Genomic DNA, 27,012 nt, shown 5'->3' on the forward strand with positions numbered 1-27,012 from the left:
TGTGTAGATCACAGCGCGCATCGCTGCTCAGAGCTCAGCTGCGTCTCTGCACTCCGGTGAGCAAAGCGACGGTTCTAGAGCGCAGAACGAGCTCGGGTTCTGTTTAGAACACCCCGGGGTTCTTCTGTTTCTAGAGTGGAGAGAACCCGCTCGTTTCACCTGCTCGTTGCTGCGCGCGAGTGGTTCCTCGGGCTCTCTGTTCATATTGTAATGAGGCGCTGGGAGGCCGCGTGATTATTCTGCGGGACACAGAATCCTACAGTCCGTGAGTTACATCATTATATTAATAACCTGACCTCTGGGCATCACGTGTTTCTATAATATTCATTCACAAGCCTCTAACTATATATACAAAAAAGATTTGGGACAAGTTATTTTTATCCAAACAATTACACCTCTGTAGAGATTCTCCCTTCTACGTGTAGTTTGTGCAATATACATAAAACAACAGTTTACAGTTTACAAAATATTAGCAATATCAGATTTATTATTATTATTATTATTATTATTATTATTATTATTATTATTAATAATAATAATAATAATAATAATAATAATAATAATAATAATAATAATAATAATAATAATAATAATAATAATGAAAAGTCGTTCTTAAACAATTGAATGTGAAACTCTCTGAATACTAGCGTCAGAGTTCTGTGAAAACAAAGCGTGCCCGTCCTTGCTGGTTGAAAACTAAATCGAATAAAATGTAAAGTTGTTTCTCATCAGTGGATTTCTGTCTGCAAACATATGAAGAAAAAAAACATACCAGGGGTGTAGAAGCTGGATTTGGAATAGAGCGCGCTCTGATTAAACCTGGCTGAATGTAATCTACAGCATAACCGTCCAGACTGCAGTCGCATACCTCAGCTCTTCTTCTCAAAGCCCACTCCTGCACACTGTCCGTTATTAGCAGCAGTAATATTATTAGCAGGTATAGTCACATTGTTTTTGTTAACAAGCCTATAATAATTGTAGATATGGATGTTTACTTGTGGGTTTGCTTGTTCTCTTTCAATTTAATTACTTTCATCCAATAGTTTAATTGATTACGTTTATTTTTGTATTTCTAGACTTGAGCAAAGCGCTCTGAGGAATCCAGGACGCTGGCCTCTGAATCCGGTGCGGCGGGCGTTGGGGACTCGAGTCCCCGGAGCTGGGTTGTCATCTCCTCTCCCTTCGCGTTAAGTGACGGGAAAAGAAAGGGTACCACAGCAAACCGTACAGCTGCTTCAATTAACTTCCAACTAGCAACGCTTCCACATTGCTACTGGCATTAACACAAGGTGTGGGTTTACAAAGAAAAAGACTGCCCTCCCCGAGGCTGTGTGGTATTTATACAAATGAATAATGAATTCATTTAGCTAATAGCGCTTCTGTTGAGAGCAACGAGTTACAGGCTAAAGAAATCCATGCTGCATATATTTTTGTAGAACGATTGTTTGGTAAAGGAGAAGGTTTTTGAAATGTTATTATATACTGTTCGCATATTCATAAGTGTTCTTATTCTGATTTGGTGTCCTGGAAAGGCTTAATATCCCATCTTCATTTTGTTTGCAAAATATTGCAAAAGCGATTTCCTAATAATAATAATAATCATTTAGGAAGGTGCATTATGATGTTGGCGTTGTATGAAGCAAGGCTGGTTATTTGAGGAGAATGCGACAAATCAGGAGGGTCATTCTAAAGAGCAGCCCGCTGACATTTGAAACGATGAGGTGCTCCACGCTGCACTGGACTCTGCAGGAGCAGGCCCTTGTATGGAGCCGTGTTTAACTGCACCTGTGCGCAAACTCACAGGTACAGCCATCAGTCTGCTTCTCGGCCCGGTCCGGATTACGGGTCAATTCGGAAAGCCAGGGTCTGGATTAGCCAGTCTAGGCCTATACTGCATTATCAACGCATTTACATATTTATTTGTGTTATCCTTTTTGCAACACGCTGTACAAAGGGACTCGTTAAAATTAGCCCAAAGTGCCTAAATAGGTCTGGATAGGGGAACACAAGGGAATACACAGTGCTGTCTGGATAGGGGAACACAAGGGGGTACACAGTGCTGTCTGGATAGGGGAACACAAGGGGGTACACAGTGCTGTCTGGATAGGGGAACACAAGGGGGTACACAGTGCTGTCTGGATAGGGGAACACAAGGGGGTACACAGTGCTGTCTGGATAGGGGAACACAAGGGGGTACACAGTGCTGTCTGGATAGGGGAACACAAGGGGGTACACAGTGCTGTCTGGATAGGGGAACACAAGGGGGTACACAGTGCTGTCTGGATAGGGGAACACAAGGGAATACACAGTGCTGTCTGGATAGGGGAACACAAGGGGGTACACAGTGCTGTCTGGATAGGGGAACACAAGGGAATACACAGTGCTGTCTGGATAGGGGAACACAAGGGGGTACACAGTGCTGTCTAGTTAGGGTAACACAAGGGAATACACAGTGCTGTCTGGATAGGGTAACACAAGGGGGTACACAGTGCTGTCTGGATAGGGGAACACAAGGGGGTACACAGTGCTGTCTGGATAGGGTAACACAAGGGGGTACACAGTGCTGTCTGGATAGGGGAACACAAGGGGGTACACAGTGCTGTCTGGATAGGGTAACACAAGGGAATACACAGTGCTGTCTGGAAAGGGGAACACAAGGGAATACACAGTGCTGTCTGGTTAGGGTAACACAAGGGAATACACAGTGCTGTCTGGATAGGGTAACACAAGGGGGTACACAGTGCTGTCTGGATAGGGGAACACAAGGGGGTACACAGTGCTGTCTGGATAGGGTAACACAAGGGAATACACAGTGCTGCCTGGATAGGGTAACACAAGGGGGTACACAGTGCTGTCTGGATAGGGTAACACAAGGGAGGGTTCTTATATATTGCCTTATTTCATCTTATTTTATAGTATATCTTTTTACAATTGTAATCTATATATCATTCAGCAGGATTGGGCATTTTAAGACAGAACACTCAATTGTCCCAAACGCGAGTGTGTGTGTTTTTCATAATTGTTGTCATGTATTTTCTCTTCATAATTTAGGGAATGTATTTGGTCTCTGTTCGGACACCGAGCCCCTTTCCACCCCTTGCTGGATTTTAATGCTTTATTGAATTAATTCCTATTACAGAGTTTGACGCAAACAAAGTTGCGAGGCAGCGAAAAGAACACCCAATTAAAATGGGCTTTCTCCCTAATCCCTAACAAAACTCGAGCCGTACCCGGGACACAGTGGGGACCGCAGCTCTTTCTTTTTTCAAAGTAACACTTTAATCTGTTGTGTAAAAAATAAAATATATTGTAGTGTGTGCCTCGTCACAGAAAAAAAAAGAAAGGAAAGAAAGAAAACGTTGTTAAGTTTTTTAAATATTATTTTCAGCACAGATACAGTCCAATATAATGGATTTTCAATATTGCAAAAGAGAGCAACTGCGATTTGATATCATTCATTGTAACAGCTATCCCCTCGCAATAGAGATAGATAGCGATAGAGATAGAGAGCTATAGATCACGTTGAGTCCCGTGACAGAGTTCTCTGCTTAATTTCAGTTAAGTACCAGAATACGTTTTAAAAGTTTGCTGTCTTAGACACCTGCTCCCATAGAGACAAACACAGACCGGGCATAGCAGCTTCAAACACAGTTTATTAAGAGTAAAGAAACAAACAAACACATACATTAATGCAGAACTCACTTAATTCAAACTTTCCTTTACCCGCATCCCCAGCATCACACGATCTGAAAACCTCGTGCAAAACAAAATCCCAATATAATTCAATCATTCAATAAATAATATTAAACAAATACTGTTCCAATACCCCTTACGACAAAGCGAGTAGTTCTGATGAAGCTGCGTGTAAAACGTATATCTATTTAGGGGGTACATTTCCAAACCGTGACAATATCATCACAGTATTGCTTTAGGAGCCACTCGGGTACACAGGGGAGTTAAAAAGTCTAGAAGGGGAACTTTAATTGTGAAATACAACAACAACAACTTCTTCTTCTTCTTCTTCTTCTTCTTCTTCTTCTTCTTCTTCTTCTTCTTCTTCTTCTATTTAGATTGTATGAACATTCTAAAGCCATGGCAATTATTATTATTATTATTATTATTATTATTATTATTATTATTATTATTATTATTATTATTATTTCCCCCTATTGTTTTGTGTTTCAGTATTATATGTTCTGTCTGATGTATGTTCTTGGTCGTGCACGTTGCTCTAATTCAACACACGTGTTAATCACGGCTACATATGAAAGAGCGGCTGTGTGGAGCGATCTCCCGATGCTAATTTGGGGGTCTTGTTATATATTTAAGGTGGGAAACTCTTATTGCTTTTCACTTGGTTGCTTGCACTTGGATTTCTGTTCAAACTGTTTAACTCTATCTCGGTGTTGAAAGGGAGGTTAATAATAGATTTGAAGCACAAGTTAACCCTGTTCAACATTATAGATAAAGAACTGTTCTCTCTGTCCCTCCAGGGCACAGTCTCCACGATCAGACCTGTGTTTTCTCACAAGTAAACAATGAATGGCGATGCTGTTGTTGTTTCATATTTTATGCTGAACACATAAATGCCATTTCATTGTATACATTAATGTGTGTGTGCGTGTGTGAGTGTGTGTGTGTGTGTGTGTGTGTGTGTGTGTGTGTGTGTGTGTGTGTGTGTGTGTGTGTGTGTGTGTGAGTGTGTGTGTGTGTGTGTGTGTGTGTGTGTGTGTGTGTGTGTGTGTGTGTGTGTGTGTGTGTGTGTGTGTGTGTGTGTGTGTGTGTGTGTGTGTGTGTGTGTGTGTATATATATATAGTATATATATATATGTATATATATATATATATATAGTGTAGTGTGTGTGTCTGCATCTGATATCTGAAAACTGCTACTTATTTTTATTTCTAAATGCAAGTCAAATACAATTAAAGTTAGCCGTTAATGTGTTAGTTTCTAAAAAAAAAAATTGTAAAGTTTTACTTGAACATGTCTCTCAGTTCTGCTATAATAATAATCATAATAATTTAACCAAGGCTGCGATATATAGATCCTGAACGATCCTGAAATAAAACCCAGCCAACCCTAACCCTGTACTACTTAATATAATTTCTAAATGCAAGTCTATTATTATTATTACAATTATTAAGTTAGCCGTTATTATTATTATTATTTTATTAAAAAAAAAATGTCTTTTCCAAAGTATCTGTTTGTCTTAAGTCTCATTTTGTGTGAAGAGGTTGCTCTGTCTCATGTCTTCTCAGTTCTGCCTCAGTTATAATAATAATCATAATAATTGTTCAGTAACCAAGGCGGTGATGTACGGTGTCGGTATAGATGCCTCAGTGCCCTGATTGCATTACCAGGCGGTGATGTACGGTGCCGGTATGGATAGCGTGCCTCAGTGCCCTGATTGCATTACCAGGCGGTGATGTACGGTGCCGGTATGGATAGCGTGCCTCAGTGCCCTGATTGCATTACCAGGCGGTGATGTACGGTGCCGGTATGGATAGCGTGCCTCAGTGCCCTGATTGCATTACCAGGCGGTGATGTACGGTGCCGGTATGGATAGCGTGCCTCAGTGCCCTGATTGCATTACCAGGCGGTGATGTACGGTGCCGGTATGGATAGCGTGCCTCAGTGCCCTGATTGCATTACCAGGCGGTGATGTACGGTGCCGGTATGGATAGCGTGCCTCAGTGCCCTGATTGCATTACCAGGCGGTGATGTACGGTGCCGGTATGGATAGCGTGCCTCAGTGCCCTGATTGCATTACCAGGCGGTGATGTACGGTGCCGGTATGGATAGCGTGCCTCAGTGCCCTGATTGCATTACCAGGCGGTGATGTACGGTGCCGGTATGGATAGCGTGCCTCAGTGCCCTGATTGCATTACCAGGCGGTGATGTACGGTGCCGGTATGGATAGCGTGCCTCAGTGCCCTGATTGCATTACCAGGCGGTGATGTACGGTGCCGGTATGGATAGCGTGCCTCAGTGCCCTGATTGCATTACCAGGCGGTGATGTACGGTGCCGGTATGGATAGCGTGCCTCAGTGCCCTGATTGCATTACCAGGCGGTGATGTACGGTGCCGGTATGGATAGCGTGCCTCAGTGCCCTGATTGCATTACCAGGCGGTGATGTACGGTGCCGGTATGGATAGCGTGCCTCAGTGCCCTGATTGCATTACCAGGCGGTGATGTACGGTGCCGGTATGGATAGCGTGCCTCAGTGCCCTGATTGCATTACCAGGCGGTGATGTACGGTGCCGGTATGGATAGCGTGCCTCAGTGCCCTGATTGCATTACCAGGCGGTGATGTACGGTGCCGGTATGGATAGCGTGCCTCAGTGCCCTGATTGCATTACCAGGCGGTGATGTACGGTGCCGGTATGGATAGCGTGCCTCAGTGCCCTGATTGCATTACCAGGCGGTGATGTACGGTGCCGGTATGGATAGCGTGCCTCAGTGCCCTGATTGCATTACCAGGCGGTGATGTACGGTGCCGGTATGGATAGCGTGCCTCAGTGCCCTGATTGCATTACCAGGCGGTGATGTACGGTGCCGGTATGGATAGCGTGCCTCAGTGCCCTGATTGCATTACCAGGCGGTGATGTACGGTGCCGGTATGGATAGCGTGCCTCAGTGCCCTGATTGCATTACCAGGCGGTGATGTACGGTGCCGGTATGGATAGCGTGCCTCAGTGCCCTGATTGCATTACCAGGCGGTGATGTACGGTGCCGGTATGGATAGCGTGCCTCAGTGCCCTGATTGCATTACCAGGCGGTGATGTACGGTGCCGGTATGGATAGCGTGCCTCAGTGCCCTGATTGCATTACCAGGCGGTGATGTACGGTGCCGGTATGGATAGCGTGCCTCAGTGCCCTGATTGCATTACCAGGCGGTGATGTACGGTGCCGGTATGGATAGCGTGCCTCAGTGCCCTGATTGCATTACCAGGCGGTGATGTACGGTGCCGGTATGGATAGCGTGCCTCAGTGCCCTGATTGCATTACCAGGCGGTGATGTACGGTGCCGGTATGGATAGCGTGCCTCAGTGCCCTGATTGCATTACCAGGCGGTGATGTACGGTGCCGGTATGGATAGCGTGCCTCAGTGCCCTGATTGCATTACCAGGCGGTGATGTACGGTGCCGGTATGGATAGCGTGCCTCAGTGCCCTGATTGCATTACCAGGCGGTGATGTACGGTGCCGGTATGGATAGCGTGCCTCAGTGCCCTGATTGCATTACCAGGCGGTGATGTACGGTGCCGGTATGGATAGCGTGCTCAGTGCCCTGATTGCATTACCAGGCGGTGATGTACGGTGCCGGTATGGATAGCGCGTCTCAACCTGGCACAGAACGAATCGACCCGAATGATGTTTATCCCGATTATACTACCTCCACTGTAAAATAACTACTACCACTCACCCCCCACAAAACTACACGTCCTTGTGTATGCGTGTTACCCACCAGGCCGTTTCAAAGCCCACACTATCGATAGCATTTGTTTTTATAACTTGTTTAAATGACAATGTTTTTATTCGAATTGGTATTTCTAGTGTTGTTATAATCACTATAAGTATTCTGAGCCTATAGTTTGAATTTTATTTATTTTTCTGTTATTTTTGCGCTTATTTATTTACTTGTAAAATGAACACAGTGTGGCGTGCATTCACAAATTCATTGCAGGTGTGTTTGTCACCGTAAGATGCTGAAATCCTCTTTTGCTTTCCTCGATCAAAATGTATCTGCTTATATATATATATACTATTAGGCGGTGATATACGGTGCTATATATATATAGTGCCCTGATGGCATTACCAGGCGGTTGATGTACGGTGCCGGTATGGATAGCGGATATGCCGGTATGGATAGCGTGCTCAGTGCCCTGATTGCATTACCAGGCGTGATGTATATGGATAGCGTGCCTCAGTATGATTGCATTACCAGGCGGTATGTACGGTGTCGGTATGGATAGCGTGCCTCAGTGCTCTGATTGCATTACCAGGCGGTGATGTACGGTGCCGGTATGGATGTGCGTGCCTCAGTGTGATTGCATTACCAGGCGGTGTACGGTGCCGGTATGGTAGCGTGCCTCAGTGCCCTTGTGTGTGTGGACAGCGTGCCTGTGCCCTGATTGCATTACCAGGCGGGGATGTACGGTGTGTGTGTCAGTGTCTGATTGCATTACCAGGCGGTGATGTACGGTGGCGGTGTGTGTCTGTGTGATGTATGTGTATGTGATAGTGTGTGTGTGTGTGTGTGTGCCTCAGTGCCCTGATGTGTAGTGTGTGTTTGTGTGTGTGTCTGTGATAGCGTGCCTCAGTGCCCTGATTGCATTACCAGGCGGTGATGTTTGTCACGGTGCCGGTATGGACAGCGTGCCTCAGTGCCCTGATTGCATTACCAGGCGGTGATGTACGGTGCCTAGCGTGCTCAGTGCCCTGATTGCATTACCAGGCGGTGATGTACGGTGCCGGTATGGATAGCGTGCTCAGTGCCCTGATTGCATTACCAGGCGGTGATGTATGCCGGTATATAGCTGCCTCAACCTGTGTGTGTGTGAATCGACCCGAATGATGTTTATCTGTGTATACTACCTCCACTGTGAAGTGTGTAATTTGTCTGTGAGAGTGTGTGTGGGTGCTTGTTTCCCATATGTCTTCTGTAATGGACGCCTCCCTCTTCCCGTGTGTGTTCTGTGTGTATATTTGTATGTGATAGTGTGTGTGTGTGTCTGGCGTGTGTGTGTGAAACTACACGTCCTTGTGTATGCGTGTGTACCCATGTGGCCGAGTTATATATATATATATATATATATATATGTGTGTGTGTGTGTGTGTGTGTGTGTGTGTGCGCGTATTTGTTTGTTGTTTTGTAAATGACGCCTCCTCTGTCCCTCCCTTATAGAAATCTCCAGTGCATTGGCGCGTAAGGTATAGGTGCCAGTAGGTGTCGGGTCCCAGTGATTTTAAAATGTAGTTCAAACTCTTCCGTTGCTCCCTCGCGTATCCCGGCCCCTCACTTTGCGCACTGCGATGTGCTTCAGACGCCTAATCCTTCGATCCGAGTCACTCCCCTCGCTCCTGCATAGCGCATAAATGTATATATTTGTGGCAAATTGAGCCCCGATATTCCCTGCACGACTCTGTAGCTCTAAACACTATTATTACTGAACTAAAATTCAGTGTGCGTGTGTGTGTGTGTGTGTATGTCAGTATGTGTATCAGAGTGCGTGTATCAGTGTGTGTGTGTCAGTGTGTGTGTGTGTGTGTCAGTGTGTGTGTGTGCTTTAGGGTTGTGGTGGTTTTAGGGTATTGCTTTTATTATTTTAACCTTTGTAACTAGTTGGAGTTGAATACAAAATCTGCACCTGCCTCCCTAGAGACTCTCGTCTTTTTAGGTACAAAAAAAAAACACCCATGCTGTTCGATTCTGCTGCATCTGTTGCGCCATCCCCTGAGTTTCAGTGCCGCTAACCCCCCGCCGTGCTCTGCACACTCTCTGCGTGTGCGTTTGTGTGTGTGTGTGTTTCTGTGTTTGTGTGTGTGCGTGTGTATGTGTGTGGTGTGTGTGTGTGTGTGTGCGTGTGTGTGTGTGTGTGTGTGTGTGTGTGTGTGTGTGTGTGTGTGCGTGTGTATGTGTGTGTGTGTATGTGTGTGTGTGTGTGTGTGCGTGTGTGTGTGTGTGTGTGCGTGTGTGTTTCTGTGTTTGTGTGTGTCTCTGTGTGTGTTTCTCTCTCTCTCTGTGTGTGTGTGTGTGTTGTGTGTGTGTGTGTGTGTGTTTATTATTTTCCCTCTGGCTTCGAGGGGTATATTGTCAATCACCACCTCTCTGCCATTGGCTGGGGAGTTTGCGTCAAAAAGTTGCTGGCGAGATTTTAGGATTTTGTTTCTCAGCAAATCTCCCCGTGAGAGGAAGAGGCAGACCTCGGCTCCCAGGCTTTACTGAACAAGCACGCGTTCTCCAAGACCCCCAGCAACTTCACATATATATATATATATAGATATATATATATATATTATATATATAATATATATATAGTATTATATATATATATATATATATATATTATAACTATTAATATATTATTATGCTTATCATAACAACATAATAAATATAACAAACATGAACAAAACGAAGTAGAAGACAGCTCCTCTCTACTTGAATGTGTCCGTGTTCTTCAAAGGGTGTGTTACTCGTTACCCGCACGCCAGCCTTTCAATTGTACAACTTCAAGAACATAAGTCACTAAATCAATCATTCCATCAATCAATAAATCAATACACATAGAAATATTGTTTGCTTTTTTCATTTCAGTATTTTGCGATTTTGACGGATTTTTTTGCGGAAGGAATCTAATTTCGGAGGAATCGACTAGCAAGACCAGGTAAATATTAAATGAACTATACTACTACTACAACTACTAACAATAACTAACAATAATAATAATAATAATAATAATAATAATAATAATAATAATAATAATAATAATAATAATAATAATAATAATCATTTGTATTGTTATTAATATTTGATGGGTTTTTTCCCCTCGTCCAGACTCGGTGTCTAAACGGCTTACTTCCTTGTGCGGGTTTAGAAATTCAAATGATTTGATCACTTTTTCCTGAGCATTTGTGGAATTGTTGTAAATGGAATGCAATCCATGAGAATAATGATATGCATATATTTAAATTACAATCCATGATAATAATGATATGCAAGTCTGCTAAAGTACAATTCGTTATAATAACGATATGCAAGTCTTTGAGCACAGTTACTCTTTTAAAAAGGCACAAGTGGATTGTTTAGAAATAAACACACAATAATAAACAGCAAGCGATTGTAATACTCGAGTATATTTCCGGTGAATACTTTGTATTCTCATTTAGAATTATTCTCATATTTACTAAATTCCGTTTTTGTTTGTTTGTTTGGTTGGTTGGTTGGTTGGTTCGTTGTGGGTAGCTTGAATGTTGCCGGTGCTGGTCTGGCTTTTATATATTACAAAAAATAATAATGTAAACGGCAACCAAACTCGCTGTAAGATTAAGCAACATACCCTGTTGTTTTTTTCTTCCAAATTCCACTGAATGTCCTTCCTTGTAATGGAAATGCAGCCAGACAAAGAGCGGTAATTGAGGAGGCGTGGATCCTGGTCTTTTTCACTGCTGGTGTAGCCCCGCTCCCTCCTCTCTCCTCGGCCCCGAAAGCAGGCGGGCGGGCGGGCAGGCTGTGGTCGGCTGCCGGTTGATGGTTGCATCAGAAAGGGGGGAGGGTCTAGAATCGAATCCATCGCTTCCCAGTTATCAATAGACAGATTTTCAACCTGCCCAGACAGATCGATACAAGAAAAAAACGAAGAAAACTCTGTTTTGAAGTGGCGCTTTGCTATATAGCCCAAGTAAGCCGCGGCTTTGATTTGAAGACCTAGCCTTACTCCTTGAAGGGATGAATAGCCGCTCTCGCTTGGGCGAATTCCTTCTAATTGTCGCGTTGTTTTTAATGACGTGCTATGAGACTGTAATGTATTTCTAACTACAGTGCAACACAGTAAACGGGCGCTAACGTGTTCGGCCTGGAATCACGCTGTGTGTGTGTGTGTGTGTGTGTGTGTGTGTGTGTGTGTGTGTGTGTGTGTGTGTGTGTGTGTGTGTGTGTGTGAGTGTGTGTGTGTGTGTGTGTGTGTGTGTGTGAGTGTGTGTGTGTGTGTGTGTGTGTGTGTGTGGTGTGTGTGTGTGTGTGTGAGTGTGTGTGTGAGTGTGTGTGTGTGGTGTGTGTGTGTGTGTGTGTGTGTGTGTGTGTGTGTGTGTGTGTGTGTGTGTGTGTGTGTGTGTGTGTGTGTGTGTGTGTGTGTGTGTGTGTGTGTGTGTGTGTGTGTGTGTGTGTGTGTGTGTGTGTGTGTGTGTGTGTGTGTGTGTGTGTGTGTGTGTGTGTGTGTGTGTGTGTGTGTGTGTGTGTGTGTGTGTTGTAACATGGATGGGTTGCGTTTCACACGCTTTGTGTATCGCCTTTAAAATAACGCATCCCTTTATCAATCGGGGCTCTAGTGATTCCACTTTTTTGTAGTAAATGCCGTATTAATGTGTGAAAATGAAGTGGCGTGTAATTAAAAATAAATCTCTGTAAAGGGTACATGTGTTTTAGAATTATTTTAAAAATGAAACCCCTCAAAGCCCGCAGGTTAAAAGTATTTGTGTTAGTGGGATTGTTCAAGGCTTCCTTCTCTTGGTAAATTATCAAGATGCACCTGCGATTCACAAGATAAAACGGAACACATTGCCGGCTTGAAATCTTATCTATCAAAGGAGTCCGATCGCTGTTTACATGCAAACATTAATATTTCAATCCACTGTATTTCACTTACGCGCTGTAGACTGGGCTCTGCACCTTTCCAACTTGAAAAACACATTTTACAAATATACCAGAAAAAAAAAAACTAAATTTAGAAAATTAATTAATTAATTAATTAATTAATTAATTAATTAATTAATACATATAAAGTAAGTGTGCTTACCACTCCTCTTAAAATCTGTGCAGTTGGTTTTTAAATTTAAAAAATATAATTAATAAAAATCACACATAAAAACTTCATGTGTTCGATGTAGACAAAAAATCAGTTGTCAGTCCGCCGATGTTTTTATTTTTTTTATTTTAAACACACAAAATGCCAGTCTGTCTTTTTGTTTTGTTTCGTTTTCATCAAGCAGAAAATGACGGAGTGTAAATGCGCTGCAGAGCCGAGACCGCGTCCTGCAATTAGGAAGCGCGTGTCACCCGGATTATCTCGCTAATGTATCAACAAAGACAACAACAAAAAAAGCCATGTTTTCATTCTAATTAATTCTCGGACAGGCTGATTATTATCGAGCGGGCGCGGAGCAACTGGGACACCGGGTTCTGTGTAGAAAAAAGGTGACAGATTGGAGAGGGCAGCCGTTAGACATCCAGTCCGGTCGTGGTGCCAGACACAGAGACAGGGCTGTGGAGGAACAACCTCGCTCGAACCCGAGTCCAGCAGGACCCGTGCAGACCCGGGGTTCCGTTCACTGAGCTGCAGCGGGCTGCAGCCGCACCATTTAACCTCGTTAAAATGGAGGAGTTGACTAGTTTTCTGTGTGTGTGTGTGTGTGTTTTAAATTTAAAAAAAATCTTAGTTTAAAAGCCATTTAAATAAATAGTATTAAAATTGTTTGGAACTCGTCACTAGGCTGTATTTAAAATGACCCGCAGGTAAAACAGCGGGGGTAGTTTAAAATAGCATTGGTGTCTATCATGGTTATATAGAATGTGTTTTATGTAGAATCTATTTGTGTAAATATGATTTAAAAATATTATTAAAAATTGTTAGTTAAAAAAAAAAAAAAAAAAAAAGAAAAAAAAAAAAGAAAAAAAAAAAGTCGCCAGTACTTTGTTTTGAGTGAAATTTAAAATACAGGCCTATATAGCCTATCTATCTGAAATAGAAAAGATAGAGAAAGAAAGAAAGAAATTATATATAATACATTTTATTAATCATAAAATAAGTAAATAAATATTAGTCATTCAAAAACCTGTCAAAGCAAGTTAATACACACACACACACACACACACACACACAGTTTAGTGTTTGCTCCTGAAATATAAAATACACTTCGTGTCAGTGAATTGTCTCGTGTGTGGTTTTGTTTCTTTGTCAAACTGCAGCCTGTTTATTTTCCAAAGTATCCGGACCAGATTTTAGGGTCGCCATTTTGGCGGATGACGGGGGCTTAGGAAAGCTGTAGATCAGATAACTTTATTACAAAACGAGCCCCACAAAACTCCCGACCCAGGTCAGTGTAGCGAGGGGCTGTCATCCAGCACCGCCGGGGCTTCTCAAAGCGTGGCTGGGTGCGCACAGGGTTATCTGACTGCTCGGCGCTTTCACAAACTTTCGCCAATTCACAGTTTGTTTCATTTTATTTGATATATTTTAGAGTGGCTTTAATTAATGTATTTATTTTCTTGTTCTGATAAGTATAAAAAATACATATATCATTATATATATATATATATATATATATATATATATATATATATATATATATATATAGATATCTGCTCACGTATATATAAATAAGAACGCGACAGCATCATTTGAAACACACAGTTAGAACAGTCTCTTCTGACGCTTTCCCCTGTGTCGGAATATACAAAGTTGTTACGGGATGCTATCTGGGAATGTGAAGTTGTTTCTGAACTCTGTGTTTTTTTGAGCAGATTTATGAAATGAAGACGCATAGCACCGCTGAGTCGCGTTGGGTTCGGACAGGCAGTTTGTGATTGGAAGTTGATTGCCTGTTTGTTCACCTTCTTTAGACACATATAATCAACACTTCTCGAAAGACTGCATCTGTTTCTTACCTTCACAATCTAATTACCCGGGCTAGTAATGAGGTGACAATGGCCGAGGGACACGCATAGATAGAGGGTCCAGAGAGGTGCTGTTTTTGTCATTTGCTCATGCTGATGCTTCACATTTTAATAGCAGCCCATTTAAATGTACAGTGATTGTCATTATGCAGACAAAGCACGGAGATTTCATTAAGGAAGCTGTGCTCTAGTTTAATGCCTTCAGAATGGGGAGCGGTGGGCTCCTCGGATTCGTCCCTTTGTTTCTCCCCAAAGGGTCTTTTGTTATCAGCATTATTTATCTGACCAGCAGTGGCCTTTGTCTCTGCAAATGGATCCCAATCAGGCCCTGTGTGTTAGGGACAATTAGCTGATGGGTGCTATGCATAGCGAGTCCCCTCGTTTGCAACGCGATGTGTGTGCGCATTTCAGCGAATGGGTTTTGTTCTCCGTGAAGGCGTGTTGCTATTATGGGGTGTAGCTTCTTTTTTGGGACCCGTTTGTCGAGGAGAGCATCATGCAGTTATGTGAGACAGCTGGGGGCCCGGGTCCGCTTTAAGAGAGCAGTGCGCACAGGGCAAAAGCTCACTCGCAACTTAGTCTCCGAAGCGTCAGGATCGGCGCGCAGCCCCGGGCAGTTACAGCACTACTGATCACTATACTCGCATTCTCTCCCTGTCTTTCTTTCAAACTCAGCAGGTTGAGGCTGCAGGATCTGCGAGGCTGACTCAGCCCAGGAAGCTACACGACAGGCCTTACACGTGTTTTCACCATTTTTACCAACTTCCCCCCACAAACGAACTTTAGCATGATGTCGTATCTCAAGCAACCGCCCTACACGGTCAATGGGCTGAGTTTAACAGCGTCGGGAATGGATCTGCTACACCCGTCCGTGGGGTACCCAGGTAAGCGACTCTCCTGCGCATTATTATTATTATTATTATTATTATTATTATTATTATTATTATTATTATTATTTGTATTTATATTATTATTATTATAAATGTTTGTCTTCGATATATTTCGTAAGCTTGCGATAATTGTGCAATAGCGTTTCAAATAATAATAATAATAATAATAATAAATTTAGCCTATTATAAGACTAATAAATTATAATATTCCCCCAGCATTCATAAACTATTGACTTCTGAAGATAAAATTTCAACAAAAGTTGTTTTCAATGTGGAATGTATTTGTGTTCACATAACTGTATTTGTTCACATTTCCCGCAAAGCTAATCGTGTTAATAATATTATAATAATAATATAATGCCTATTATTTACGCCATTCCAAATGCGGTAAGGTTAAATCCCGCTTTGAATAGGGCGCCAACAATTAAACTTACGTTACACTAGTATTAATATTTTATAATAATAATAATAATAATAATAATAATAATAATAATAATAATAATAATAATAATAATAGTAAGTGGACTCGTGGAAGAGAGCCTGACTGCATATGAATGAAGTATCTCTTGGTGCGGGTCTGGTAAAGCCTATAGCCGCCTTGTATTCAAACAGTCCGATCACTTCGTGTCTCATTTAAAGCAGCTCTTCGTTTAGCTCTTTCTGTTTGCCCTGAAGCCTTTCTACTTAACCACCTAACGATTCTTCAGCGGGGATAAAGCGGTCTGCGCCCCGCACCCTCCTCGGGGGACGCGCTACCAGGATGGAACCAAGAGTCAATCATTAATTGAATCTTCTTCATATTGTCTAATGGCGTTTCCGCAGCCCCTTTGGGCAGCGCTGACTCGCTGTAGTTGAAATTCAAAGTGCTTTTGCTCCGACCTGTATGCTGTTGTGTAACTCCCTGTACTTGCTCGTATGGGCTATACTAACCACGGGCGCGGAGTTTAACTGGATTGCTGCATTGCTTAATTTAAATACATCAATACATACACAAATAAATACGAGATTTGCAGCTATTTTCAATAAATAGACCAGTAATTATAATAAAAATGACTGATTGTGCCGTGTTAGTCCGATTTGAATATTTAATATCATCTTTGGTTATAGCAAGTTTCAGCTTCCCCCTCAGTCACTGTGTGTGTGGCTGCGTGCTCAATTCCTGGACTATGAAGGCCCGCTCTATTTTATAATGCATGTTTTTTCGAAGTTTTTCGCATGACAACTCGTCGAACTGTTTTCAAATGTCTAACAATGTCAATAAAAACTCGCGACGTAAGGGGCTTTATTAATAAACTAACAATGCTGTGTGCGCCGCGTTCTCGTTTCAGCGACTCCTCGGAAGCAGCGGCGAGAGAGGACCACTTTCACCCGAGCGCAGCTCGACGTGCTGGAATCCCTGTTCGCCAAGACCCGGTACCCCGATATATTCATGCGGGAGGAGGTGGCTCTGAAAATCAACCTGCCCGAGTCTCGAGTCCAGGTGAGAGAGAGAGAGAGAGAGAGAGAGAGAGAGAGAGAGAGAGAGAGAGAGAGACGGAGAGAGAGAGAGAGAGAGAGAGAGAGAGAGACGGAGAGAGAGAGAGAGAGAGAGAGAGAGAGAGAGAGAGAGAGAGAGAGAGAGATGCAATCTGAAATTACCTACAACACCAAACCCTCACACAATTATTTTAGAAAAGCCTTTATCCCAACACATCGACTGGATCTATTTTCAGTGGAGTCGGCTGTACCCCCGCAAACAGGAGAGGCTCAATAAAGACAGCGAGGTGGCAAAGCGGGTTTACTTTAAAAGAAAAAAAACAACCTGGCCAAATTTCCACTCAGATTGATCTGCTGAATTAGAAAGTGTAAAGTCATAATATATATATAATCAAAAGTCACCTCCCGTCACTGCCTGCTTAATTGTACCATGTTTCCTATATACGAATCTGTTTGTTTTTTTTCTTCTTCAAAGTTTCATCATGGGAACTTCTTGAACACCATAGAGTTCACACACACACACAGTTTCAGAAGGAGGTGTGTAACTAGGGTGCTCTGCTTGGTGTAGGATCATTTCCCTTCACTCCGGTGTTTCACAGTGTTAGACACGGTGGTGACTCGAGACCCGTATAATAAGATTGATGATAAAAGTGCTAACCTCAGTTTAAAAACATTGCTAGCAGTACAGGAAGACAACAAAACCCCCGCCAGTAACAAAACACACAACCGCGGCCTGCAGAGTTAAAGTTTGATCTGTATAAGACAGAGAGACATTTGTGGAAGAGCAGAATAATACAAGTGCTCTCAGAAAAACAAACAAGCGACCTCATTTTAATTGGGATGTTAGGCAGTGTAGACTGATGGCCCTCACAAAGCAGAGGCTCTTGAGTGAAGAGAGAGTTATCCACCTCCTCTCTCTAACAAAGCCACGCACATGTTCCACTGCCATACTCTCTGCCCAGTCTCCTTCTCATACATTTATACTGAAGCTTAAAATTCACTGACATGTAAACTCGGTTTACTTTTAATTCTGTTTCCAATGTTATTCTCAACACCTCTTCAATGATTAAAAGTAAACTCTGCTAGTTTTACCATTTCTGCTTGTTATATGTCCCCATGTACTGTAACAAATAATAACCCTCAGATCTGCACGGTTAGGCTGTAATTGTATCCTGGGTTTCTTCCAGTGACACTGATAAGTCACTGGAGTTTGCGCTCTTGTATTTATGTGTCACCAGAATCCCTCTAAAGAATTACACCCTTATTATGCACTGTTGGGTGGACATCGTTCCTGTTGTGTGATAATGCATGTAGGACTGTTCCAAAAGAAGGCAATATCCTCAGAAGTAGAATTTAGGTAAAAAAAAAAAACTTTTTCAAGGGACTTCAGCAGCTATTATAGGCCCTCGTCAATTGTTATGCATGCAATCAACAAAACCCAACTGAGGAAAACAAACAAGCACATGTCTCCATCTCTTTGTGTGTCTCCATTCTTCTCAAGGTTTGGTTCAAGAACCGGAGGGCAAAGTGTCGCCAGCAGCAGCAGCAGCAGCAGAACGGAGGCCAGAGCAAAGTGCGTCCAGCCAAGAAGAAGAGCTCTCCCTCAAGAGAGGCCAGCTCCGAGAGCGGGGCCAGCGGCCAATTCACACCGCCGGCCAGCACCTCCACCCCGGCCATCCCCAGCAGCAGCGCGCCTGCGTCCATCTGGAGCCCGGCGTCCATCTCCCCACTGTCCGACCCGCTCTCCACATCCTCGTCCTGCATGCAGAGGTCATACCCCATGACCTACACCCAGGCGTCGGGGTACAGCCAGGGCTATGCCGGCTCCACGTCCTACTTCGGAGGGATGGACTGCGGGTCCTACCTCACCCCGATGCACCACCAGCTCTCAGGGCCAGGCTCTGCACTGAGCCCAATGAGCAGCAACGCTGTGAGCAGTCACCTCAACCAGCCCCCCACCTCCCTCTCTGCTCAGGGCTACGGGGCCTCGGGGCTCGGCTTCAACCCCACCTCTGAATGCTTGGATTATAAGGACCAGGCAGCTTCCTGGAAACTGAACTTCAACTCTGATTGCTTGGATTACAAAGATCAGGCTTCATCGTGGAAATTCCAGGTTCTGTGAACCAACCAACCAGCCAACACAAAAACAAACAGACAAGACATAAGAAATGAGTAATTATAATGAACAGACTGAACATTCTGAGCTGGACTCACAGGATTTGCTTTGCAGAGGGGAGGGGGTGGGCTGTCTGGGTTAGCCGACTGTGTGAGACTCCCCCATTTACCACTGCATACTCCTAATCCCTTTTTTGGTTATCACTTTGGAAAAGGGGCCATTTAGTATCCAGCACTAGCCAATAAACTGTTATTATTGTTCTCATCCTTCTTCTTCTTCTTCTTCTTCTTATTAATAACCGTGAAGTACACAGACAGGCGGCTGTTTCTGATTGTGTGTGTCTCCTAATGGCACCTGTTGTTTTTTTCACGAAACTTTGGAAAGAACTCTGTACAAACACGACTCAAAATATATTTATATATAGCCTAGCCAGGAGAACCATCGCTTGCTTACAGACTCAGAATGGGTGGGGTTTCCCTAAAAGCTCCTTAATTCCCGACTAGCACCCTGGTTGGCACACCAAGAGACTTAACACCAGGAGCTGGGTCGGGTCGGGGCAGGGCGGGGCAGGGTTGTGTGGACTGCTCGACTACTTGGGTGTGGTAGATGCACTACTTTATTTAAGAAAAAAAATGTTTATAAGGAGTCAATATGTAGTTTTTAAGAGACAATCAGTGTATGTCTTATCAATAGTACATGTGTGTTTTTTATCTGTGCTAGACTTCAAAACTGTGATCTCTTGTATTGTTTGCAAGTCGTTGGTGTGCTTCGCACCAGCGGGCTTCCTCTGCTGTGATTTGATTAGGGTTTCATAAATTTTGTGTTGTTTTATTTGTTTTATTATTATAGTATGATTAAGAAAAGAAAAAAAAGTACTTTTTTTTAAGAGATAAGAAAACCTGGGTGCCCCTATGCAAGGACGCCGGGGAGACTCTGAATTGAAGACGAGCTCTATTGCACTGTAAAACCTCGTCCAAACTATTGCCTCTCTCCCTTCCCTCTCCCTCCACCCCTGTAGCCACTACATACACCCTATTTAATAATGGCACGGACCTATTCAAGTCTAGTCATTCCGGACCGATGGCGATAAACCAACGGCTGGAATAATAATTTAAAAGTAAAATGGACATTAAGATCTCGGTGTTCTTGTGACTGTTTCTTTGAGAGTGGGTTACTATTAGTGTGTGTGTGCGTGTGTGTGCGTGTGTGTATGTGTGTCATTGTGTGTGTGTATGTGTGTTTGCAGTTGTTTATAGAATATTATTATATATAATTATATATGCATAAACGTCAGGCTTGAATCCCGCACTACATTAAAGTAGTTCTAGCACAAATCCGATTGTCTTCCACTTTCATAAACGGAAATAAAGACAGAAATAAAGATTTGCTGTTTTATTATTTATTTTTAATGGACAATGGTATTGGGGGTCGGTCCGGCCAACGCTATTAAAGGCTTGTCTGCAAATGACTGGACAGGTATAACCATGCATTAATTACCACAGAGCGGTTGGTTTATTGCGGCTGAACCTGTGGATAGAAATCCAACTTAATCCCGCGCTAAGGAACACTGTGGAAATACACCAATGACTATTACTGCCGTTTAAAAAAACGATGAAATACGCAATACACATTTCAACAAGACAAAATAAGCAGGTCCTTCATGAGATTGCACGCATTTCACAAAGCGGCGTGCAAGCGCGGTGCTGAGCGCTTCTGTTAAGGCATGCGTGCGCAGAGTTGAGCTCCTTGCGCCCGATTAAAAAGATCAGATGCGTGGGTTTACAATGAAAGAAAGGGGTTCAGCTCAGGTATCCATCCGACTGACCGCGTTTTAACAAAAATGGGACGCGAGAGTAAAGTGCTTTTGTGTACGTTTTCACAAGTCTCTGATTGAGAAGGGCGGACAACAAAATAACAGTGTGCCAGCTTTCTTTACAATGCGGAAACTACCGGGCCTGTTTCCGAAGAGCCTGTTTTATTTTGTGTTTTGATCAGGGCATTCCTGTAAGAAACGGGGCGGCTGGGTGTAACTGGAATCTGACGGGAAACCATGCAGAAAAAAAACAAAGACAGAGCCTCCAGAATCGCACACCTGTGATTGTATAGACTTTTGTTCATCCATTTAAAGAACGAACGGGCGAGGCACTCACTACTAAATGTATATATCACAATAAACCACACTGCTGCGGGTGTGTTTTATAGGCTCCGTCACATTGCTATAAGGCATTTTAAATAGTGTGTATGTATAATTTAGCAGCTGTTATTACACTAAGAGAAGGCTGATTCAAGCAGCAGGTCGGTGTGCTGTAGCGTTATCTTGTACGATGATCACAGCAGAACGCGTGGCAGTAAGAGCGCTCCACGCCGGGTTTTCAGTCGCTAGATGAGATCTCTGAGTGGTGTGTATTTTAAACATGGTGAATGAATTCTTCTTTTGTCCCTGTTGAAGCCCTTCATGCTGTAATCAGTGTTTCATTGCGGTATTTATTGCTCCCTTGATTAAAGATTGCCAGGTGTGGAATACAATATAAAGCTGTTGTTGTTTGACTAGTCTGTTCTGCGCATCCTCTTCAAACTCTTGTAAGATCTCATTTTATCATTTTACCATATAAAAACAAAAAAACAAACAGTTGCGTCCAGCGAGTTGCCAGAGGAAATGAATCAGGGCTATACTTTGTAAAGACATTCGCGCTGCCTGTTTATTTATCTTTTATTCGAATACAAACAAATAAAGCTTCAATCTACAAAACAAAAAATAATGAAATGCACTATGCAAACACGTTTCACTATTTATTGATACACGCTGCACTGTAATGTGTGGGTTTATTATTATTATTATATTATTATTATTATTATTATTATTATTATTATTATTATTATTTTGGTCGGTTAAACCGAGCTGTGTTTCTAATCGCTTTCATAATAAGATACATGTTTAGATAGTAAATATTCGGTTTGATAGTGTAGACTCATCGCTGCGAGGGAATGGCGTGTTCTCAACAAAGCGATTAACACGACAGTGCTTTGAATTCACTGGCATTCAATTTACCAACTAGTTTATCACAATGCAGAGAAAGCTTTTAAAAAATCAACACTACAGAGCAGCGACTAATAACCTCGTTTTGTATAAGCCCTAGAGTCTATTCGATAGGCTACTAGTCCCGAGTTTTGTCATATTTTTAAAATATAAAACTGAACTAAATTCTAGTTCTGTTTTTAGAAAAAGGTGGACAAACATTACTGTCGTTTCTAATACCCTGGTGACTTCTCCACTGCATTTCTGACTGATGTGAAAATATGTTTTTGAATAAAGAAAGAAAGAAAGAAAGAAGTCTCCGACAGTCTCCACTCTTCTCTTGAAACTTCCAGTGGAATTCGAGGCATGGGAAAGCGCTTTTAATCCCAACTTCAATGAAAAACTAATCCTGCTTTTAGCAGGCGGGGTTTCTCGGCCGAGGGGCCCACGCTGGAGTATACTGGGTCCAAAGGGTTATTATTTTAAAATAGCGAAGCTAGCGTACACAGCCAGGGTCTTACCGTGCAAATACGCGTCGAGGTTAAGAAGATGACTTTAGTTTTAGTTTTTGGGTTACAGTGTTGTTAGGTTTAATGGGATTCTCGATTCTTACATATAAAGAAGGGTTATTTAAAAACGAAAGCGCGCTCGGATAGTACAGACAGTTTGCAAAAGAAGCGCCACTTCTAATAAATGCAGAAAGGTTGGAACAGAAACACGAGCCCAGCAAATCGAGAACATTCTTTCTCTCTTTGGCCAGGTTGTTGTTTTTTTCTTTTAAAGTAAACCCGCTTTGCCACCTCGCTGTCTTTATTGAGTCTCTCCTGTTAGCGGGGGTATAGCGTTGTGTTGGGATAAAGGCTTTCCTAAAATAATTGTGTGAGGGTTTGGTGTTGTAGGTAGTTTCAGATAGCATCTCTCTCTCTCTCTCTCTCTCTCTCTCTCTCTCTCTCTCTCTCTCTCTCTCTCTCTCTCTCTCTCTCTCCCTTCCTCTCTCTCTCTCTCCCTTCTCTCTCTCTCTCTCTCTCTCTCTCTCTCTCTCTCTCTCTCTCTCGGATCCCGATTATAAACGCGGACGGGCATTAGAATCAGTTGTTTTTAATGCCTTTGACGAACACAATCCGATTTGTAAAAATACCACAAAAAGCCCCTGTTCGCGAGAACAATAGCCGCCGTCTCTGTCTAACATAACGGGCGAATGCAACAGTACTACAATCGGGTAAGGGAAGAAACAGAAAGTTTTCCTGATGTCGGCTTTTTCTGTTTCCTTGAGAGGTTTGACTCCAGCAATGCGCGTCCTAATTGTGACTGTCTGAATGAGAGGGGAAGAAAGCAAAAAGCAAGATGAAAACGAAGTGGCAGTGGCGCTGGAGTTAGGGTTTTGTCGTTCATTCAATTAGCATCCGTGACACTGCCAATAACCGGCCTTTCACTGCAGTGCTTAGGCAAGGAAGCGCTCTCTAAACTGCGAACACGGCTGGAAACACGAACCCGTTAACAGAACGAGGCTAAGGGGTGCTGCGGAACGGCGACGTGCTGGCAGTGTCTCATACATTATACTGTTCCACAGGCTCAAAACGCGGCGCTCACAAATCCAGCGCAGCCCAACACTTCACAAGTTATTCTCAAATATGCGATCAGAACAAACAGGATTCTTGGGGGCTGTTGTGTGGTTTTTTTGGTTTGTTTGTTTGTTTGTTGCTAATTGTATCATGCAGTTAATTACATGGTACGTTGTTTGAAATGGGTGTGGAATTGTCTCGCATTAAAGAAAAGTAAATGACATAGCATTGCATTCAGGACTTCAGCGCGATTCAAAATGTGTACGGACCACTCAATGAAACAATAATAATCATAATCATAATAATAACAATAATAATAACAATAACAACAATAATAATAATAATAATAAATAATAAAAATTAATAATAATAATAATAATAATAATAATAATAATAATAATAAATAATAATAATAATAATAATAATAATAATAACAATAATAATAATAACAATAATAATAATAATAATAATAACAATAATAATAATAATAATAATAATAATAATAATAATAATAATAATAATAATAACAATAATAATAATATAAATATAATATAATAATAATAATAATAATAATAATAATAATAGTTTATTGCCACGCTTGCTCTCATCGTGTCTGCTTACAGAATCTTACCCGGAACCTTTCACTTGAGCCGCGCAATCTTTGCGATATGAACTTGCAGGGCTCCACTGAAATCAGGGTGACTTGCAGCAACACATTCGCATATTATAGATTAAAAATATATATATTATAACACGTTCTAATAACAGATTAAACTCCGTGCTTCCGCTTTATCGAATAGTAATTCAAACATTATATAATATCTATTTAAAGAAAGGGTATCGTACTGGGAGTTTTTTTAAACCCTCGTGTTAAATCGTGTTAAATGTGCATAAAATGCATTAGATTAGGAGAAACGAGCAGCTTCTCTAATTAAGAAAAATACAGTTTGTGTCACATTGAACACTAACCGTGTTTTCTTATTAAACACAGTGCATATTTTAAAAAGCGGATTGTTAATTAATTAAATACCTAGTAACCTGTACTGTTACAGTAATAATAATAATAATAATAATAATAATAATAATAATTATAATGTATAGTTATAATTATAATATTATACTCGTAGTGAGCATTCCTTAATGAACAGTGTTTAATGGTTATTATTCATAATATTTTTAATATGAGTTTTAATATTTTGTAATGTGATACTTTGTAACAATAAGTCGCCCTAATAAATAATAATAATAATAATAATAATAATAATAATAATAATAATAATAATAATAAGGTAGTAGACAGTTTCAGTAAGCTACATACGAGTCCAAGTTCAACCTCTATGATCAATATCACTTAATAAGAAGCTTTAATTGGAGCGACAGGCGCAGAGGCACCGCCCTGTGAGGTGATGGTGACGACATCAGCCAGTTCACAGGTGAGTTTCCAGGCTTGCACGTCATGCGAGTAAGTGACTCGGTGTAGGTGGAGAGCACCTGTGCATTGCAATGTATATAACACACTATCCCGGAGAGCGGGAGCAGGCGCATTGCTTGCTGGTACACAGTGTAAGGGAATGGGAGAAACTGATCAGCTCTCTTCAGAGCACATCGGGGAGTGTCAGGTAACGCCCTGTGCACCTTCGTGCTGTAATCTGACAGCACACGAAAAACAACAGCGACACCGAAGCGCTTCACACAGTCAATAAGAAACAGATTAATAACTCATCTGCCTAAATGTGAATTTACAAAAAGCGTGTCTCGCCAGTGCAATGCTGCGGGTCCCAGAGCACTGTTACACACACAGCAGGGACAATCACAAGCAGCCCGCTAGTCGCTTTCCTTCAGAGGCGAACCTTTGTTAGAATGAACGAGTTCAATTAAGAAAAACACGATTTGGGTAAAATGCGCTGAATGACAGCGGATACACAAAAAAGTGCGTTTTCAAGAATGGAACTATAGGTCTGTGTTAAATATAACAACTGTAAGTGTTAGGGTGTTAAAATCAAATCAGATACAGCTAAATAAAATGAAGGAGTGAGCGACATTATTATTATTATTATTATTTATTATTATTATTATTATTATTATTATTATTATTATTACAGGTGATTTTTCTGTTAAACAAACTGCACACGAGGAAGTAAGCGTTTCTGTTTGTGTGAATAATTCATGCAGAATTGATTTGCTTTAGTTTCAGAAACGCGAGGTCGTGTATATGGAGAGCAGTGGAAGCTGAGTGTACAATAGCAAGTGACTTTGTGGAAGTATACAATTACACACGTTTTCATACGAACACAGGACAGTAGAGTATTATATAGATTGGATTTGGTTTGATCTCTGGAAAGAAAACAATTGGCTTGTTTTAATGCGGTACAATTTCACATGGTCTGCTTTTAAAATACACGCACACTTTTACGCAAAGATAAAGTGATGCATCCGGTGGCAAGTGAGGTTTTTCAGTTAATCCAACGAGATTAAAATTCTCTCTCTCTCTCTCTCTCTCTCTCTCTCTCTCTCTCTCTCTCTCTCTCTCTCTCTCTCTCTCTCTCTCTCTCTCTCTCGTTATGCATAGTTTAAATTTTACGAATCGTTAGTTTCTAAGCTAAGTGGTATTGCCGGGGCCAAATCAAGATTCGCTCACGAATATATCTCCCCGTGACTAGTTAATTAACGTTGCTTATTATGTTGGTAAACTGATTCAATTATTGCAACAACAACAACACCACTACTTCTAATAATTCTAATATACTTTAGCCTTTTGCGTGTCTTCGCATTATTTTTAACATCGTCCATCGACAATAGTTTTATCTTCTCTCTACTATTTTGGATGATAAACCTACACTTTTATTATGAATATATATATATATATATATATATATATATATATATATATATATATATATATATATATATATATATATATATATATATAATGTGTGTGGGGGGGGGGGGGGGTCTTGGAATTTTAAATAATCGAGTTTATTGGAATTGTTTAAATGATTGATTTGAATGTGCAGTGTTTCAGAAACACCTGAAGAAGAAGCCTTTGAGGCTTTGAAAGCTTGTGAATAATTACTATTTAGTTAGCCCAATAAAATGTATCACTTCTTCTCTTTGTCTAGAAACAACTTTGAAATGCTTAAGAACTGTTACAGTAAAAGCAAAGCGTTCTGGAGTCTGCACGTCTGGAAAAACACCTCCCAAGGCATTCTAACCCCATTCGATACAAACAGACTTGAGCAAGTGGTAATGTAAATGAATGCTATATATATACACACTAATGCGATACTCCCAGTGCAGGGCTCGTTCGGTAAATCGTATTATGGCAGAACACGTTTTTTTTTGTGTGTGTTTTTTTAGTGCAAATTAAAAACGAAAGCCTTTTCTGTTATTTAATTCATTCTGTATTTATTTATTAACAGAGTGATAGTTGTGTTTTAATTTTGGGGTGTATGTATTAGTAAATGCATTGCAGAAGATTTCACCGGATGACCGGGATTTATTTAAATTAGCATACACCTGAACGAGAGCACATTAAGTCCTTGTAGGGACGTTATAAG

General features: G+C 41.7%; 1 protein-coding gene across 2 annotated transcripts; it reads left to right on the top strand.

Moving 5' to 3' along the window:
• The first annotated feature begins 1,269 nt into the window (after positions 1–1,269).
• Positions 1,270–21,532, top strand: LOC121323800 (homeobox protein OTX2-like). Of its 2 annotated transcripts, XM_041265015.1 has the most exons (5): positions 10,120–10,191; positions 10,322–10,391; positions 15,071–15,279; positions 16,614–16,765; positions 18,263–21,532. In XM_041265015.1, the coding sequence occupies exons 3-5, from the start codon at positions 15,183–15,185 to the stop codon at positions 18,881–18,883; spliced, it is 870 nt and encodes a 289-aa protein (XP_041120949.1). In that variant the 5' UTR covers positions 10,120–10,191; positions 10,322–10,391; positions 15,071–15,182; the 3' UTR covers positions 18,884–21,532. The 2 variants fall into 2 exon arrangements, with proteins under 2 accessions (XP_041120950.1, XP_041120949.1); XM_041265016.1 differs by lacking the exons at positions 10,120–10,191; positions 10,322–10,391 and adding an exon at positions 1,270–1,289.
• The last annotated feature ends 5,480 nt before the right edge of the window (positions 21,533–27,012 follow it).

The sequence above is a fragment of the Polyodon spathula genome, chromosome 12 (assembly GCF_017654505.1).
Source record: "Polyodon spathula isolate WHYD16114869_AA chromosome 12, ASM1765450v1, whole genome shotgun sequence".
Classification (NCBI taxonomy): Eukaryota; Metazoa; Chordata; class Actinopteri; order Acipenseriformes; family Polyodontidae; genus Polyodon; species Polyodon spathula.

Bases quoted from the DNA above. Each gene is read 5' to 3' on its own strand.
- LOC121323800 (XM_041265016.1), top strand. From the start codon at position 15,183: ATGATGTCGTATCTCAAGCAACCGCCCTACACGGTCAATGGGCTGAGT. The intron at 15,280-16,613 runs GTAAGCGACTCT...TTCTCGTTTCAG, and splicing joins CCCGTCCGTGGGGTACCCAG to CGACTCCTCGGAAGCAGCGG. The intron at 16,766-18,262 runs GTGAGAGAGAGA...ATTCTTCTCAAG, and splicing joins TGCCCGAGTCTCGAGTCCAG to GTTTGGTTCAAGAACCGGAG.